At 53.4% G+C, this 18,056-nt stretch overlaps 2 protein-coding genes and 1 pseudogene across 2 annotated transcripts; 2 read left to right on the forward strand and 1 right to left on the reverse strand.

Moving 5' to 3' along the window:
• The first annotated feature begins 624 nt into the window (after window positions 1–624).
• On the forward strand, window positions 625–12,454 carry SLC34A1 (solute carrier family 34 member 1). Its single transcript, XM_033855154.2, has 12 exons — window positions 625–733; window positions 882–1,031; window positions 1,117–1,245; window positions 1,499–1,642; window positions 2,584–2,695; window positions 2,819–3,014; window positions 3,098–3,193; window positions 8,640–8,709; window positions 8,991–9,158; window positions 10,402–10,518; window positions 10,619–10,743; window positions 11,403–12,454. The coding sequence occupies exons 1-12, from the start codon at window positions 625–627 to the stop codon at window positions 11,904–11,906; spliced, it is 1,920 nt and encodes a 639-aa protein (XP_033711045.1). The 3' UTR covers window positions 11,907–12,454.
• A 1,097-nt stretch (window positions 12,455–13,551) lies between these two features.
• PFN3 (profilin 3) lies at window positions 13,552–15,047 on the reverse strand. Its single transcript, XM_019943355.3, has 2 exons — window positions 14,969–15,047; window positions 13,552–14,295 (listed from the first exon to the last, which is right to left on the reverse strand). Exon 2 carries the CDS (start codon window positions 13,999–14,001, stop codon window positions 13,588–13,590), a length of 414 nt encoding a protein of 137 aa, XP_019798914.1. The 5' UTR covers window positions 14,002–14,295; window positions 14,969–15,047; the 3' UTR covers window positions 13,552–13,587.
• Window positions 14,862–15,393, forward strand: LOC101337719 (mediator of RNA polymerase II transcription subunit 28 pseudogene; annotated as a pseudogene).
• The last annotated feature ends 2,663 nt before the right edge of the window (window positions 15,394–18,056 follow it).

An 18,056-nucleotide genomic window follows, 5' to 3' on the forward strand; every position in this document is an offset into this window, starting at 1 on the left:
CAAGTCAAGGGCTTCCCAGACTTGGGGACAGGATGGGGGCCCTCCTTAACTAAACAAGTCCTGGTCTGAGCCTCATTCATGGCAGAAAGGCCCATCAGTGCTTGTTTATTGCTGGGGGCTAAGGGTGGATGGGGAAAGAAGTTCATTTGTGAGGATGAACCCCTGTGCCCCAGGGGCACTCTCGTGACACCTGTATCTGTCATTAGAACACTTGCTCCCATTGCCATGTTCCATCTATTTGAGGGATTATTTCATTGACATCTGATTCTCCACTAGACTTTGAGCTTCCTGGGGGAAGGAGCTGCATCTGTACTTAGCCAGCTGTACCCCAGCATCAAGCTCAGTGCCTTAGATAGAGTAGATGCTCAATAAATACTTGCTGAATGAATGAGTGAATGAATCCCCAAATCTGTGCTGAGACCTGAGTGTGCAGCTCTGGGTGTGTGTGTGTGGGGTTGGAGGGTGTGCTTTGCTGGAGGTATGTTTGGGTGTTTGCGCACGTGAGTGTATGGGTGTGGGTGTGGAGGGATGGGTGTGTGAGTGTGTGTGAGTTTCCAGGACACAGCAGTTCTCACTCAGTGTTGCTGTGCCCCTGATGTGCAGGGCCCACAGTGTGTACCCAGGATGATGTCCTACGGAGAGAGGCTGGAGAGCCGGGCTGTCTCCCCACTCCCAGTCTGTGGGGGGCACATGACGTGTGGGGCGGCGTTTGCCTATGTGCCCAGCCCACAGGGTGAGTGCTGCTCCCACCCCTGGACCCTGCTTGCCCTCAGTTGCCCACGTCCTGCCCCGGTGGGGAGGCCTCCACCCCTCTGCCCACCCCTCCCAACCTCCCCAGGACCTGGGGCCTCAGGGAACTGCTGACCAGCCTCGCTCCCCAGTCCTGCACAGGATTCCAGGGACCTCAGCCTATGCCTTCCCCAGCCTGGGCCCTATGGCCCTCGCCGAGCAAGGCTGCCCCTATGGGGAGGTTCTGGAGCACCATGACCCGCTGCCTGCCAAGCTGGCCCAGGAGGATGAGCAGAAGCCAGGTGGGCCTGGGTCGGGGTGGCAGGGGTGTTGGCAGTCACTGGCAGAGCCCTCCAGCCACTGTGCTCATGACTGGCCCCTCTCCAGAGCCTGGGTTGGCCCAGAAGCTGTGCCGGGCTGGCTTGACGCTCCTCAAGGTACCACTGATGCTCGTCTTCCTCTACCTCTTCGTCTGCTCCCTGGACGTGCTCAGCTCAGCCTTCCAGCTGGCCGGAGGTAGGGGAACAGAACCAGAGGAATTATAGAAACAGAACCTGCAGGAGATATATAGAGATCTATGATTTATTGCAAGGAATTGGCTTACGTGATTGTGAAGCACGCTGGGCCTCTTGGGCAGAAGCCAATACTGTAGTGCATAGGTGGAATTTCTCCTTCCCCAGGAAAGCCTCAGGGGAGAGGTAGGGCGGAGGGGAGGGGACCAGGGAAGGGTTTTGAAGGGTCTCGGACAACGCTGGCTCATGCTCCCCAGGGAAGGTGGCTGGCGACATCTTCAAGGACAATGCCATCCTGTCCAACCCGGTGGCGGCGCTGGTGGTGGGGATCCTCGTGACCGTGCTGGTGCAGAGCTCCAGCACCTCCACATCCATCGTGGTCAGCATGGTCTCCTCCGGCTGTGAGTAAGCCCACCAGGGCCAGGGAAGGAGTTGGGGGCTGGGATGCTGGACGCGCGGCTGGGGTGGGAAGAGCAGGAGTGGGGGCAGGGGCCGCGGGCAATGGGCAGCTCTGGTGTCTCCCACTCTGTTCTCCAAAGCATGGCCTGGAGTCTCAGCCAGGAGGGGCGCCCCAGGAGCTGGGAAGGGTGGCAACTAGGGAGTACAGCCTCAGGAAGGCTCACCTTCATGTCACCACACAGTCACTCATTCCATCAATCAAGGGAACAGAACCAGAGGAATTAGAGAAACAGAACCTGCGTGAGATATATAGAGATCTATAATTTATTGCAAAGAATTGGCTTACGTGATTGTGAGGCAGGCTGGGCCTCTTGGGCAGAAGCCAATACTGCAGTGCATAGGTGGAATTTCTTCTTCCCCAGGGAAGCTTCAGTTTTGCTCTTAGGCCCTTTAATCTCATGAGATGAGGCCCACCCAGATTATTGAGGTTAATCTTTTCTCAAGGTCAATTGATGGTTGAGGCAAATCCATCCACAAAACACCTTCACAGCAACATCTAGGTTAGTGTTGGACTGAATAACTGGGTACTAGCCAAGCTGACACGTGAAAGTGACATCACATTTGTGTACACATGTGCACACACAAGCACAGAGACACATTTGAATTTAGGACCCGTGCCCTCGTGGACATGCACCCACACACTCGTTCACATATACACAGGTGCAGTACACATATGTGAACATCAGTTCACATGTACGCACACATGTAAACACACAGCATGTGCCCCCATGTACCTGTGATGCTGAGGCCGAGCAGAGTCAGCAGCATGGCAGGAATGCCTGCTGGGGGCTGGGATGAGGGCAGTGGGTCTGACAGGAGAGGTTGTGGGGCAGGAGCTGGGTGGCCCTTATCCAGTTAGTTAAGAGGCGCCCTCTTCTACCAGTGCTGGAGGTAAGCTCTGCCATCCCCATCATCATGGGCTCCAACATCGGCACCTCCGTCACCAACACCATCGTGGCCCTGATGCAGGCGGGGGACAGGACTGACTTCCGGCGGTGAGGGGGTGGAGCAGTGAGGGGCCTGTCCTTGTCGGGGGAGGGTGGTCCCAGACACCAGGAGCCCCCAATCTGAGTGCATCCTGGCTCCAGCCTGCCCTGCAACGTGGCCTCCCTGCCCAGGGCCTTCGCGGGGGCCACAGTGCATGACTGCTTTAACTGGCTGTCAGTTCTGGTCCTGCTACCCCTGGAGGCTGCCACCGGGTACCTGCACCACATCACTCGACTTGTGGTGGCCTCCTTCAACATCCGCGGCGGCCACGATGCCCCTGACCTGCTCAAGATCATCACAGAGCCCTTCACTAAGCTCATCATTCAGGTGGAGGCAGGGCTGTCATGGGGTGGGGGCTGGGGGACTGTAGGACCCCACCCTCACTCCCCCCTCCCACACCTTACCCACAGCTGGACAAGTCCGTGATTACCAGCATTGCCACGGGGGATGAGTCCCTGAGAAATCACAGTCTCATCCGGATCTGGTGCCACCCAAACCCCATGGAGGTGAGTCCCAGGTCTGGCTTCAGTGAGAAGACTCCTTCTCCAGACAGCTGACTGCCAGTGTCGTCTGTTCAAAAGCTCTATGTAGACCTAGGGGATCATTTACCCTGGGAGGACAAACATGGGGCACTTTTGCGGTGATACTGTGCCTAGGGCAGATGTTGCTACACCCTGCCAGCCTCACACCAGCTTCAGGCAGCCATTGCCAATCAATTAGAGTTAGCATGTCATCGATCCAGCCCAGAGATTGGTTCTCAAAGTGTGGACCAGTGGCACACATACCACCTGGGAACCCATTAGAGATGCAAACTATCCGGCCCTTTCCTAGACCCACTAAATCAGAAAAAAACAGGTGGAGCCCAGCAGCCTACATTTCAACAAGCCCTCTAGGCCTGTTCCATGCTCAAGTTGAAGAACCACTGATATGGCTCAACCCTGTCATTTCATAGGTAGAGAAATTGGCTCCAAGGGGCTAAGAAACTCTCCAGAGCTTGTCCTACCGCTTCAGGGCCCCAAGCGCAGGTCTTGCAATCTAGGGCTCTCTCTTCTCCCGGGTGCCAGGGGGGTTAACGACTCACTTCTGCCGTGTTTGGGGGCCCAGGTAATGTGCGGAGGTGGGCGGGGAGAGAGTGCTATAAGGATGCCTGGGAAAAATAGGACCAACAGGAAACTGGTCCAGGAGCAGGACAAGTGGGCCATGGAGACCTCACTGGAGACACAACAGCCACTTGTACTGATATTGGGCTCCTTCCCCTGGAGACTCCCACAGGCCGGTGTCCCTTTGTCCTGCTGCACTCTTCCTGCTGCTTTCTGGCTTCTAATGCCTGGAATGAGGCTCCGTTTGGATCAGTTGGACACTCATGGACCAGCCATTACACCAGGCTAACATGGAAGCTAACTATTAGCACACTTTCTCACTCAGCCATAAAAAGGAAAATGCTTCATCAAAACCATAATCCACAGTATTTGCTCCCCCTTGATTATGACATACAAGAAGTAACACCATTTAGAATGAAAGACAAGGAAACCGGAAGCCCAGCACACCCTCTTCACTTGCTACTTGATGTTCCCAGACTTTATCCCAGTGTGAACAGAGAACATTCTTTCAACTGGCCCTGCAAGTTTCCTTTGCATCTGAGTGGCACACAGCTCCAGCTCAGTCCTTCTGAGTGTTCAAGGCAGTTTGACATCAAAAAGCCCATGCAGACAGCTTTCACGCTGGCTTTGTGACCCCTCTAACACATCTCTCCTTCTCATGAGCACTCTGGGCCCTCTCCAAGCTCTCTGAATGGCCAAAATCCCCTCTGCTTCACAGCAAAACCTGAAAGAGACCAAAGTCACACACTTTGAACTTCACAGAAAGCAAGCTGTGGAAGGGAGCTCCTCAGCCGAGGCGATCCTTGAGTCCTCTGAAATCCCTGCTGCCTGCCTGCAGCTGCATTCACCTGGTCTCCCCTTGAAGGATGCACCGGCAAATGTAGCTCTCACCCAATGGAATCCTCAGTGATGCTGGTCCTGAGGCCAAGGGACTGGAAGCAACCCACCCAAGTTCACTGGGCTGGGGCTGTCCTCACTGGTTCCTCCGCTGAGCCTGCTACCACTCGCCTGAGCACTGTTTTCTCGTCCCAGATCTCCCGGGAAACCTTCCCTTGAGAGCAGGGTCCAGACTGGATTTCCTTGGCTTGGAGAGTAGCTGGGGGTGGGATGTGAGCTCCCTGTTCTGGCCCTCTCTCTGGGACAGTCCCCTTTGGAAAGTGGCTCACTCAGCCACGTGCACTGGCAGCTCTTGCACTGAAGACTCACGTTTTTCCTCTGGCCACCGAGTCTCCTGTGGCCCCTTCCAACCTGTTCTCATTGCTTCCAGCTTTCACCAAGCTAGGCCCAACCTCGCCTAAGCCAGCCTCCAGGGCACCTATGTGACTGACAGTCTGGGGTTTTCCAGATGGTGAAAGAAAAACCAGAGGCAGTGTTTGTTAGCATCCTAACAATTCTTGATGTTCCAGGGTCCTGACACTGTCCTGGGAATTACCTTCTTGTGTGGTCACAGTGTGGATTGTCAACCCTATGTACCTGGTTTAAACCAGCTTCTTTTGAGGACTTGCATCCTGGGAGACAGGGATTGTCACAACCCCATTTTAAACAGGTTCAGACAGGCTTGTCCAAGTCTATGTGATTGAGGTAGGACAAAAATCCTGGTGGAATCTGGAGCCCACACTCTTGACTCTCCATTTCGCTGTCCCTTCCAGATGTATATCCCACCATAGGTGTCCATTTCCCACTCTGCCTATCAGGCGTGAATGCCACCAGGTGACCACAGCCACTTGAGAACCTCCAGGGGTGGTAGGTGTGGCCGTAAAAAAAAAAAAATCAATTCTCCTCTTTGCCACCAGATGGCGCTGCTAGCAGAGCACTCACGCTCTGCTTCCAGAAAAGCAAAGACCCTAAAACACCTCTTCTCCTGGAGGGGAGACTACTGCGCACACCCACATCCTGCACGGTTTTCCCCAGGGGAAGGATTCTTGGAGCCCACATCCCTCTGTGAGCTTAATCATATGCTTCAGTTCCCAGAGGTGTCTCCTGAATTTGGGTTGTCTCTGCAAGCACATAAATCCCAAACTCTTTCTTCCCAGATTCCTCACAACTAGCCCCTGGGGAGAAGTGGGCAGCATTATGGACCTCATGCTTCAGACAAAGAAACTGAGGCTTAGAGAGGTTATGTGTTTTGTCCAGTGTCACACAGCAGGGAGTGCTCAGCTGGGGTTGAGCCCAGGGCTAAGGCACCCCCTCCACATGCCCCTCCCTCTCCTCCACCCCCACCTACCCCAGGCCCAGGAGGGATGGGCATATCCTGGGGCTATGCCCCAGACCCTGGGCCTGGCAGCTCTTTATCTAGGCTGGAGTTCCCACCTTCCCCTCTGCTGGCCAGGGAAACCCCAGGGCCTGCTCCTTCCCCTCCCGTCTCTGCCCACCCAGCCTGGCAATGCAGTTGACCCCCTCTCTGCCACTCTTGCTGCCTCCACACTCCTCTCTTGCACTTTAGGGTCTCTGGACTGGCCCTTTGAGCTCAGCCAGGGCCACATAACCCCAGGCAGGAAGGTCAAGTTTCCAAACCTCAGAAGTCCTAGCCCCCAGCCTTGCCCTGCCCCGACATTGTCAGCACTGAGTGGGACCCCAGTGGAGCTCCTCTCCTCTTCTTCCAGCCTCCCCAGGTCCCAGAGAACCCTCCCCCAAGAGACCCCTAGACCCAGTGCAGTGCAGGATGGTCCACCAAGTTCCTTCCCAGCAGGGCCAGGATCTTCAGGCATGTCTGCAGGAGCCATTGATCCTGACCTAGGAAGTCAACCCGTACTCATACACCATGTGATACTAGATAGGCCCAGGGAAGGAGGGGGTCTAATCCTTATTTGGAGGCACAATTTATCGAAGGCTTGTCATGATCTAAGCCCTGTCGTGAGTGCTTCACACATATTTCCTCCTGTAACCTTTGCAACAGCTCTTTTCTTTTCCTGCTTTAGAGAAAACAGGCTCAGTGAGGCGGCATGACTTGCACAAGGTAGCTGAGATAAAAGCAGGATTTGAACTCAGATCTGCCAGACAGCAAACACCCGGCTGTCTCCCAGTTACCACCACTTTCCCAGCCGGCTTTTCCAATCAAGCCCATCAGAGACTATTTTCTCCTGGTTTCTCGGCCTGCAATTCTGGCCCAGGCTTGAGGATGCCCCAGGGCCCTGGTATGGCCAACTGGGTACACAGAGGAGCACGCTGCCCCCCTCAAGGGAGTACATGCCATTAAAATAAACCCCGATTTAAAGTCAGGTGCCATAAATGGTTCTTATCTCTAACACACATTTTTTTTTAAATGACACAGATTAGAATAAAACATAAAGGAGCTGTAAATCCAAGTGCCAGCACCATGCCTGAGCCCTTACCCTCAGCACCCAGGAAGGTCAGAGGGGTGTGAGATGGAGACCCCACAGGGGGAATGGGACCAGGGTCCATATCAGCTCCCAGAGGAGGCAGATGGTGGTGATGGGGAGAAGCTGTGACTCTTTCATTTTGCCTGGGGCCCAAGGAGTAAGGGCCCCTTTCTGCCGCTCAACTCCTCCTTTGTGACATGGCTTCTTCCTAGCCAAGCCTGGCCCACTCTCTACTTTCACTGATGGGACCCTGGGGGAAAGGTAAGGAGCCCAGGTTGCATTTTTAAAAAGAACTCCTTAGGGAATTCCCTGGCAGTCCAGTGGTTAGGACCCTGCGCTTTCACTGCTAGGGGCCTGGGTTTGATCCCTGGTCGGGGAACTGAGATCCCACAGGCTGTGCCAAGGAAAAGAAAAAAACTCCTTAACCCAAGAAGGCTACGAATGAGTGGTTCCAGACTGGCCAGACTGGCCTTCACAGAATTGTAAAGTATGTCTTAAAGTGGTTGCCAACATTTACAGATTGGGAGATTTTATCTAAACCTTCAGAGTTGTGGTTTCTCTTGTAGAATCAGGCCCTTTGGCTAAGCTGGGCTAAATCCCTGGACAGTGACAGTGGCCTGGAGCTGAGTAGCTGCTGCCCCTTTAGGCCCAGGACACTCCCCACCACCCCCACGCAAGGCTGAGCCCCTCACTTAGGCTACCTGCTTGTCCTGGGCCTTCTGATTTAAGGGCCCTCTCCAGGAACCCCCTCCTCTTCACCGATAGTAGGTGGGGGAGGGAAGAGATGTTGGTCCTGGGCCCTCTGCTCCACCCCCTCCAGATAAGGAATTGAGCAAGAGGAAAACAGAACGTGGGCTACGTGCCTGAGGGGAGAGGACAGGGCAAGGATGCTGGTGAAGAGGAGGCCCTGAGACAGGGATTGATAATAAAAGATGGGGAAGGGAGAGTTTTCAGAAGAAGTGGGCCATGGTCAGCAGCCTCCAATGCCAAGGAGAGGTAGAAGAAAACATGGACAAGACACCATCAGATCAGGAGGCCCCTGCGGGCCCCCGTGAGAGCCAGATCAGTGGGTTGATGGGGCTGAATATTCTGAGGGTCGACTACAGCCAGATTCTCCTGTGGCAGATATTTTCAACTCCATTTCATCATTGGAGGAAACAGACTCAGAGAGGGCAAGCAAAGCATTCAGGGGCATGTAGTCAAGAGGACCATCTGGGGCTTCCCTGGTGGCGCAGTGGTTGAGAGTCCGCCTGCCAATGCAGGGGACACAGGTTTGTGCCCCGATCCGGGAAGATCCCACATGCCACGGAGCGGCTGGGCCCGTGAGCCATGGCCGCTGAGCCTGTGTGTCTGGAGCCTGTGCTCCGCAATGGGAGAGGCCACAACAGTGAGCAGCCCGCGTACCGCAAAAAAAAAAAAAAAGAGGACCATCTGTATCCCCTCCATCCCCCATCTCTCCCTAACCCCTACCTTAGCCCCCATCCCAGGCTGCATTTTCCTGAATTCTCTAAGTCACTCTCCTCTTAATCTAGGTTCCCTCCCGCAGGCCCAGGGCAGAGGCCAGCACCAGCCGGATGCTCGGAAATGCCACCATGGAGAAATGTGAGTACCTGCAGCATGGGAGATGTCTGGCATGGCAGGGCAGAGTCTGGCAGAGGCAGAGCCATCTCCCACCTGGCCACTGCTGCTTCCAGCCCCAGAAGGACAGCTGTCAGCCAGTCCAGCTCTTGGGCTTGGGTCTGGCCCTGCTCTAGAGGTTGAAGAGACATGAGGCAAGGCCTTTGGCTCTGAGCCCAAGAGGGTGGCAAAGGTTGGGGGCTAGGAGCTGGATTGAGGGGGTCAGCTCTCAGAAGCTTGATACCACTACCACCACCCTCCCGCAGGCAGCCACATTTTCGTGGACACAGGCCTGCCTGACCTGGCTGTGGGGCTCATTCTGCTGGCTGGCTCCCTGGTGCTCCTGTGCACCTGCCTCATCCTCCTCGTCAAGATGCTCAACTCTCTGCTCAAGGGCCAGGTGGCCAAGGTCATTCAGATGATTATCAACACTGGTGAGCCTCGAGCAGTGGGTGGGCAGGCCCCAGGATGGGCCCTTCTGGATCTTGCTGAGTCCTGCCACTGCCTTGGTGTGTGATCTGGGTAAAGTCCTACCATCTCTGAGCCTCAGTTTCCCCATGTGAACAAAGAAGAGATTGGACGAGGTGATTTTTGAGGCCCCTGAGGTGCTGACAGCTGGGGATCTGTGGCTGCTTCCGGCTGTGGTTCCATTCTAGCAGGTGGCTCCAAAGAGATTCTCAGAGGCCATTGTTTGATTCAGTTAATAGTCATTAAGCCCCTACTGTATGCCAAGCATGGCCTGGTGCCAGGGATACAGAGGTGAGCCACACAGAGATGGCTCCTGCCCTCAGGGGGCTCACAGCCCAGAGGGAGAGACAAGCAATAAAAAAGTGATCGAGGGGGGATAAATTCAGACAGAGCAGTAACTGCCAAGGAGAAAGCAAAACACAGCAAATAGAATATAGAAGAGGCTGCTTTTGATGGGTGGTCAGTGGCTTCTGTGCAGAGGTGACATTTGAGCAGGGACCTAAATGTGGAGCAGTCAGATGTGGCTGAAGAGCTTTTCGGGTGGAGGGAACCTACCCGAAAGTGCAAAGGCTCCAAGGCAGGACTCAGCTGGGCAGGACTGTGGCACAAAAAGGTGGCCAGCAGTGTGGTGGGAGCTCAGTGAGGTGGAGAGAGGTAGGGAGAGGTCAGCGAGGTAACAGGGACAGAGCAGGTCCCAGGCTGCACTCAGAGCCTAGACTTTATCCAGGCTAATAGGGACACTTGGGGGTTTGGGCAGGGCAGTGATACCATCTGACTTTCATTTAAGCCTCATTTTGAGCTTTTGGGACACTGCCTGGCACTGGCAAAGGCAGCATGACAAACGCCGGAATAAGGGGCATCCATGGATCTATGGGAGCTCAGAGGAGGGAGAAGCAAAGTCTGCCCAGGGGCTGGGGTCAGGGAGAGCTTTCCAGTGGCAGTGATATCCACGCTGAGTCCCGAGGATGAATATTTAGGAGTGAGGAGGATGTCCCAGGCAGAGGGAACAAGGGAGCAAAAGCATGATAGAAGCAGGCTGAGAAGGGCCTTTAATCCAAGATCAAAGAGGACCAGGAAAAGCCACCGCAGTCGAGCAGGGGACTGACAAGGTCCCACTTGGAAGCTGACATGGATTCCTCCTCCCAAAGGAAAGTCCCCGCCCCCTCCCAATGCCCTCCCACTGACCCTACTGGGACCGTTTGCTCGCAGACTTTCCCACCCCCTTCACCTGGGCCACAGGCTACTTTGCCATGGTGGTGGGCGCTGGCATGACCTTCGTTGTCCAAAGCAGTTCTGTATTCACCTCGGCCATCACCCCACTCATCGGTAAGTCCCTACGCCGAGGCAGGGTCAGGTGGGGCAGGGCTGACAGGAAAAGGGCTGAAGGAAGGAGCTGGGGAGACCATGTCCTCTCCTCTACCCCCAGGCCTGGGTGTGATCAGCCTTGAGCGCGCCTACCCACTCACACTGGGCGCCAACATCGGCACCACCACCACAGCCATCCTGGCTGCACTGGCCAGCCCCCGGGAGAAGCTGTCCAGTGCTTTCCAGGTGCGCTTGGGAGAGTAACCCTGGCCAGAGGCAGGACAGGGCTAGGACTGGTGCCTGGAGCCTGACCCAACGTAGGACAACACGTACAAATTAGTTTTTGACTGCCTACTACGGGCCACCTGCTATGCCAGACTCTATGGGAACCATACGGGCAAAGTATACCTGGTGCTGCCCTCAAGACCTTAGTGTCTAACAGGGGAGAGACATTACTGAGAGCCACACCAATCAAACAAGAGTGAGAGGGATTTGTACTCTGAGGAAGGGGTGCTGGCTCAGTTTGGGGGATCAAGGACTGGGGGGGCAGACAGCAAAGGGGTTGCTGTTCTAGGAGCAAAGGAGTAACTGATAAGCCAGGATGTTGCCCACTCAGAAGGCCAGAGCTCCTGAGCCAGAAACTGATGTGAATCTTTTAGCTACTGGATCTGGGCAGGATCTGCTGGGGAATTCCTGAGAGGGAGATCAGTGGGGGAAATGTGGAGAGTTCAGGGCAGCAGTTATTTACCTACTGGTCCAGAAGTGTTTCAGTATTTTACTGGGGGAATGTCAGCCCTAAGTGCTGACTTTCCTGCTGCCCAGACCCTGTAGGGCCACTGTTATCTATCCTGACTCAGGAGCTGGCACCCCTGCCCACCTCCACCCCTCCGCCCTCTCCCCTGCAGATTGCCCTCTGCCACTTCTTCTTCAACATCTCAGGCATCCTGCTGTGGTACCCAGTGCCCTGCACGCGCCTGCCCATCCGCATGGCCAAGGCGTTGGGCAAACGCACTGCCAAGTACCGCTGGTTCGCCGTCCTCTACCTCCTCCTGTGCTTCCTGCTGCTGCCGTCGCTGGTGTTTGGCATCTCCATGGCAGGCTGGCAGGCCATGGTAGGTGTGGGCACACCCTTTGGGGCTCTGCTGGCCTTCGTGGTACTTGTCAGCATGCTGCAGAGTCGCAGCCCCGGGCGCCTGCCCAAGTGGCTGCAGACATGGGACTTCCTGCCCCACTGGATGCACTCCCTGCAGCCCCTGGACCACCTCATCACCCGCGCTACCTTGTGCTGTGCCAGGCCCGAGCCCCGCTCACCCCCGCTGCCTGCCAGGGTCTTCCTGGAGGACCTGCCCCCTGCCACACCCTCCCCCCGCCTCGCGATGCCCAATCACCACAACGCCACCCGTCTCTAGGCTCCAGCCCAGACTGCTGCCTGGAGTCAGGAAATGCCTGTGCCTGGAGCCCGGGGTAGAAGGGCAGAGGAGTGTGTCTGTGTACTCTGGGCATGCACCTGTCCTTGCACAGGTCCTCAGAGGTCTGGGCTTTTGTAACTGAGAGACAGTGTTATGTGCACATGTGGGCATGTTGGGGTGAGCCTGTGTGACAGCCTGAATATGCGTACTGATGCACCTGGGGGTGGAGTGAGGGGGTGCGTGCCAACTGCATGTTACTTGGGTATGGTTTGAGTCCTTTGCACATGTGTTTGGAGACCTGCACTGTGTCCTTGTGCACACACAACTCTGACTGGGCTGCGTGGGAGTAAGGGTGAGTCTGAGTTCATGACCTACAGCTGTTTGCTCGCGCACAGATGTGGGAGCCTGAGTCGCTGGCTGAATTCTCGCCCCCTCCCTGCCACCTTCCTTCCTCCATGATACCATTCTCCTCATCCTCACCCAGGTTTTCTGTATCATTGTTACAATCCTCTTCCCCAACACTGTTTGATTTAATAAAAAAAAAAGAAATGAAATTCTCATTGTGCACTTGGAAGTCTGCTTGCTCTCCATCTAGGGTGGAGGAGAGACCATGGTTTGGGGTTCAGCAGTACTATCTCCCCTCCCAAAGAGAGCCTGTTGTGCCCTATCTGCCTCTTGCTCACCCACCTCATTGCCTCCCTCCCTCCCTCTCTCTGGGATAAAAATCAGTTCTCCAGAAAACAAGTGATAAATGGGGGCCTGTCAGGGCCACTCGGGGAAGGAGAGGCAGGGTGGAGATGGGCAAGAGAGGTCATGCCCTGGACCCCAGTGCACAGGGCGCAGAAACTAGCCACTCTCCCTCCCACCTTTATCCTCTACTTTTGGGCAATAAACCAGCCTTCATTTAAACCCACCCAAGTTTTTCAATTCCTCCTCCTCCATAGGGCCCCCTGAGCTGAGGCCTGCAGAGGGAGGGTCAAGGGGTGGGGGGGGGGTGCTAAAGTTCCTCCCTCTAGTCCAGGGACATATCCAGGGCCTTTGGACCCCAAGGAGGCAGGAACGCTGTGGGGCCCCAGACCTAGTTGTGATGGTCTGCAACATGTGCCTCCCCACCCCCACCTCTGTCCCCTATGAAGTATGTGCAGGGAGATGCAAGGGCCTGCAAGCCCTAGAGCTGCTCTCCAGGCTACCAGCCCCACCATCATCCACTCACAACCCTCACTAGTGCTTCCTCTTGCCATGTGGAGAGGGTGAGAAGTATCCTGGCCTCCAACTTAGTGAGTGTTGTGGGAGGGTGGGGACGGGACTTCCTTTGCAGTATGTCCCACACAGATCTGTGGAAAGTTTTGTGGGAGAGGATGCTCAGGCCTGAGTTAGAGGGTTTGAGAACTCCCTCCTCGGGTTGGCCGTCCTTAGGACCCTGAGAAGGGACCAAGGCCCTTGGACTCTGGCCTAGGGAGTTAGGCCACAGGCAGGGCACCCATGGGAGGGCCTGATGTAGGGCTCAGGAGGCTGGGAAGCCTCTGGACTCATAATACCAACCTCACCAGATACCCTTTCTGCAAGGATCTTCTAGTAAAGTACTTTCCGCATCTGCAACCCTCCCCGTCCCCCTCACGACCGGAGGGTGAGTCTGCCATGCCCAGGTCAGACTTTATTTTGGCGCTGTCTGGCTGTCCTGCTAGGTGCCCTGCGAGCGCAGCCCATGGATCAGCTCGTGCATCGTCTTGTTGAGAACGCCCCCATGCACGCCCCGCCGGCCCATGAGCACGAGGAGTGCACGCGGCGTGTGGCCCACGCAGATGGCGCGCCCGTCCTTCCCCTTAGTGCGCGCGTCCAGCACTCCATCGCCCTCAGCCAGCAGGTGGTCTCGGATGACGCAGCAGCGGCGGCCCGCCACACTCAGGCCCGCCTGCAGGAAGGTGCGCCGGTCCGGCCCGGTGAGTACACCCACCTCCTGCGGTGAGATGGCCGCCAGCAGGCCACCGGGCCGCGATGCCCACACGCAGCGATTGTCCGAGTGGCCCACGATGGCCACGTCGTCGATGCGCTGGTCCCGCAGCACCGCACTGATGTAGCCTTTCCAGTCGCCCATTCCGGCTCAGAGTGCGTCCCTCGCCTCTCACTTTGGAGGGTTGTCCTGCTGCGCCGCGCACCTGGAACGCCCGAGGCACTATGACGTATTGGGGGGGCGGGGTTGTGACGTAGAGATGGCTGCAAGGTCACAGAACGGATACCTACGCTGGAGAATGGGGTGCGGGTGGGGCGGTGTTCATATCTTACACCTGATGAAGTTCTAACGTTAGTAGATAATGGCAGTTATTTCTAGATGGTAAGATACAGGTGATTTTCATTTCTTCGTACTTTTATCCTATATTTTTCAAATTTTCTACAATAAAAGTGTGATAAGCAGAAAAAAAAAAATAAAGTTAGCCTGAAGGAGGGAATCGCACGAGTCAAAATAACTCTCAAAACAAACAAGCGAACACTTAAATGGCCCATCAAGCACAGCACACGAGTTTAAGAATAAAAAGAAAGGTGCCATGTCTAAACTGCCTGACCTCTCAGCCTGATAACCATTCAACTCCCAGAATGTGGTTCTCAAACATTAGGAGTATCAGAATCTCCTGGAAAGCTGATAAACAGATTGCTGGGCCCCAAGACAGAGTTTCTCATTCTGCAGTATGGGATGCAGCCAGAGAATACGCATTTCTAACAAGTTCCCTGGCGATGCTGCTGCTGGTCCAGGAACCACACTTTGAGACCCACTGCCCTAGTGACAGTTGGGGCAGGGGTGAGGGTCTTCCACGCCATCAGTCTTAAGGGTCCACACCACTGATTTAATGTTAAGTACTTCTAACCATGGTTCTCAACCTCCGCTGCAGAGAGAATCACCTGGGGAGGTTTTAAAACAAATGGCTAGGCCATTTTAGAAATGGCGGCTCCGCTGGGAGCATGTTCTCCGGACAGCCACATGGACCCCCGCCACCCCCGCCAGGGTTATTGGGCTAGGCTTCGCTTCTTCAGGCCATACCCGGCATTCTGAGAACTTCTAACAGTACCTTGGTGGACGAGTCGGAGTCATTGTTCGAGGCCTGCTTTGCTTCTCTGGTGAGTCAGGATTATGTCAATGGTACAGATCAGGAAGAAATTCGAACTGGTGTTGATCAGTGTATCCAGAAATTTCTAGATATTGTGAGACAGACAGAATGTTTTTTCCTCCAAAAAAGATTGCAGTTATCTGTCCAGAAACCAGAGCAAGTTATCAAAGAGGATGTCTCGGAACTGAGGAACGAATTACAGCGGAAGGGTGCTCTGGTCCAGAAGCACTTAACAAAACTGAGACATTGGCAGCAGGTGCTGGAGGACATCAACAGGCAGCACAAAAAGCCAGCCAACATCCCTCAGGGTTCCCTGGCCTACCTCAAGCAGGCATCTGCAAATACCCTTTCACCGATGAAGCAAACCTGAGGAAAAGCCACCTGAACATGAGCTGGTGGCTGAGTCAGCCAACACAGTTTTGTCAAACATCACTTCTTGTAGACATGCCATTTTGGGAGAACTCTTTGCCAGAGAATATGATTTTAGTTTTGTGCTCTCATCTAAAATTTCCCCCCTATTTTTATAAGTGTTATTTCTGGAGTACTTTATAAAATGCTTATTGCTTTGGTAAACCAAGTATATTGTCTTTAGCAAAGTTTAAGACTGTTAGTGTGATGCCATTTACAGATTCCTTTTTATGTTTTTGGTTTTTGCTGCTTGTTATTATTTTTATTTTTGAATGAGTGTTAATCTCTCTGTTTCCAGTTTTACATTACTTTGTATGATCTGAGGGGAAAAGCTTGTATGATCTGATCTGCATATCAAAGGATGAGGATTTCGGTTGTAGGCCTTTTATGATAATTTACCCATCAGTGGCAGTATATAAAAATATGTAAATTTGCTGTTTTTCAAGACTTTGAACTACCTCAAGAAGAGGAGTCTAATGCAACAGTGTAACACTTCCAGAACCTCAGAATGAGGATATTTTGTAAATAGGTTGGAAGAGGATTATAATATCGTAGGTTAGCGTAGTAACTGTTATTGTACTGCAGTAACCTAGTGCTATAGGAATCCAGTAGTATCCTTAAGTTAATGTTGACTTTTATTTGGGGTAAGTTTATATTTTGTGTAGTGTTTATTTACTTTTGGGGGTGGTAGGAGCAGTGATATGCTAGTGATATTCATTTCCTCAATAATCAGTTTAAGTAACAGAGCGGACCCTGATCTCAATAGGGGCATAGGTGAAGTATGAGGGTTAAAGTTTGCTGTAATCATCTCTGAGTTTTGAGTTTTGTTTGTTTGTTCTGCTATTTGGAGCAGATTTTTCCATTAATGAATTTCTTGCTAATGGGTGGTGTTGATTCCAAGGGACTGGGGCCTCGAGGTGAGAGGCTGGCTGCAGGGTGCATGGGAGACTCGGTGTTTGGGAAGATATTTTACCCTCTGCCAGCCGCACAGGCCACCTCAGATTCTCTGTTGAACCGCTGTTGAGAAATACAAACCAGCATTGTGCCTGGTCTGCTGTTGAGAAATACAGACCGGCATTGTGCCTGGTCTCCTTGGATGAGGCTTTCCTTTCTCTGTTGTTCACATTCCCTCATTAGATTACACCCCTTCTCTCTCACCAAGTGCTGCACTGTCTCTTGAACAGGCAGTAATTCTGTGACTCGGTGTCTTGGCTCGCTTTTTCTCCAGCCTTGAAGGCCCTGCCCCACCCACCTTGACATCCACTCAAGTTCCCCTCTGGCCTGGACGCCACCTGGTCTCTGCAGCCTCCAAAGGCCCTCTCCGTCGTATCCACAGGACACAGGACTTCTTGCCTCTTCTGCCAGCCTTGCTTGATTCTCCCTCTGGAGTTAGTAATCTGTCTCCTTGTTCCTCATGAGAAGTAGGCATTATTCCCCTCTGAATATGCAGGGACCATTTATTATCTTTTATATATAATAACTTAGTACTTATTTTTGTTTGTGTATGTGTGTGTATGGTACACAGCCGGAGGCAACGAATTCTCTCATTCGGAGTATATAGTTAAACAAAGCTTTTTTTTTTTTTTTTTTTTTTTTGCGGTATGTGGGCCTCTAGCTGTTGTGGCCTCTCCCGGTGCGGAGCACAGGCTCCAGACGTGCAGGCTCAGCAGCCATGGCTCACGGGCCCAGCTGCTCCGCGGCATGTGGGATCTTCCCGGACCAGGGCATGAACCCGTGTCCCCTGCATCGGCAGGTGGACTCTAAACCACTGCGCCACCAGGGAAGCCCTAAACAAAGCTTTTAAAAGTTGTTTTTAATCACATTATCTGATTTCAAGGTTGTTAACCTGGTCATCTCATGCCAATTAGAAGCTCTGATTGGCAGCTTTAGATTTCTTGATTAAAAACCTAACTAAATTGATTACATTTTAGCATTCTTTCAGTAATGAAAGAGGTTCTTAGTGAAAAGTTCAGGAACTATTCTATTTGGTGCTTAGTAGAAATATTTTGAATTAATGTGTGTACCAGTTATTGTCATTTCTTTATTAACTTCAAAAGTTTTCTGCCAAATAAACATTTCACTTTTTTCTGTTTGTAAAAAAACAAAACAAAACAAATGGCTACCCACCCACCCCCCTTCCCTAGAAATATTGATTTAATTGGCCTGAGGTGGATGTTGGGCATAGGTTCAAAAAGCTCCCCATGGTGATTCCGATGTACAGTCGAGGTTGAGAACTCCTGTTCTATAAACTCAAAATATGAGTTTCATACATGTGGAGTCACCTTGCACAGGTTTGGTACACAGTGTGGCTTAGTAAATGTCAGCTGGACAGGAATCTAAACCTTGCATCAGATCTCAATAGATTCTGTTCTCTGAAGGGGTGTGGAGAAGTTGAGCACCGGTATACTATCTTGGCATTTCCCGACGGGACACCTGAAGAGCTGTGCCTTTCAAGCATCTTCAAAAGCACTTTACTGATTTCTATGCCATGCCTGGAGCCGGGCTGGCAGCGCTGGGGGGAATGGAACACATTCCTTGCTATCCATGATCAAGCCTCAGCCACACTTCCATTCCAGAATTGCCCAGGAGGGAAAGACGAGTCCCGGGGCGGTCAGGAAGCGGTGTGCTCCCGGATCCAGGC

The sequence above is a fragment of the Tursiops truncatus genome, chromosome 3 (genome assembly GCF_011762595.2).
Source record: "Tursiops truncatus isolate mTurTru1 chromosome 3, mTurTru1.mat.Y, whole genome shotgun sequence".
NCBI classification, from domain to species: domain Eukaryota; kingdom Metazoa; phylum Chordata; class Mammalia; order Artiodactyla; family Delphinidae; genus Tursiops; species Tursiops truncatus.

What these genes read in the sequence shown, in the direction of transcription:
- SLC34A1 (XM_033855154.2), top strand. Translation starts at nt 625, where the DNA reads ATGATGTCCTACGGAGAGAGGCTGGAGAGCCGGGCTGTCTCCCCACTC. An exon ending in GGAGGATGAGCAGAAGCCAG is followed by an intron (nt 1,032 to 1,116) that starts GTGGGCCTGGGT and finishes GCCCCTCTCCAG; the next exon opens with AGCCTGGGTTGGCCCAGAAG. An exon ending in AGCTGTCCAGTGCTTTCCAG is followed by an intron (nt 10,744 to 11,402) that starts GTGCGCTTGGGA and finishes TCTCCCCTGCAG; the next exon opens with ATTGCCCTCTGCCACTTCTT.
- PFN3 (XM_019943355.3), bottom strand. Translation starts at nt 14,001, where the DNA reads ATGGGCGACTGGAAAGGCTACATCAGTGCGGTGCTGCGGGACCAGCGC.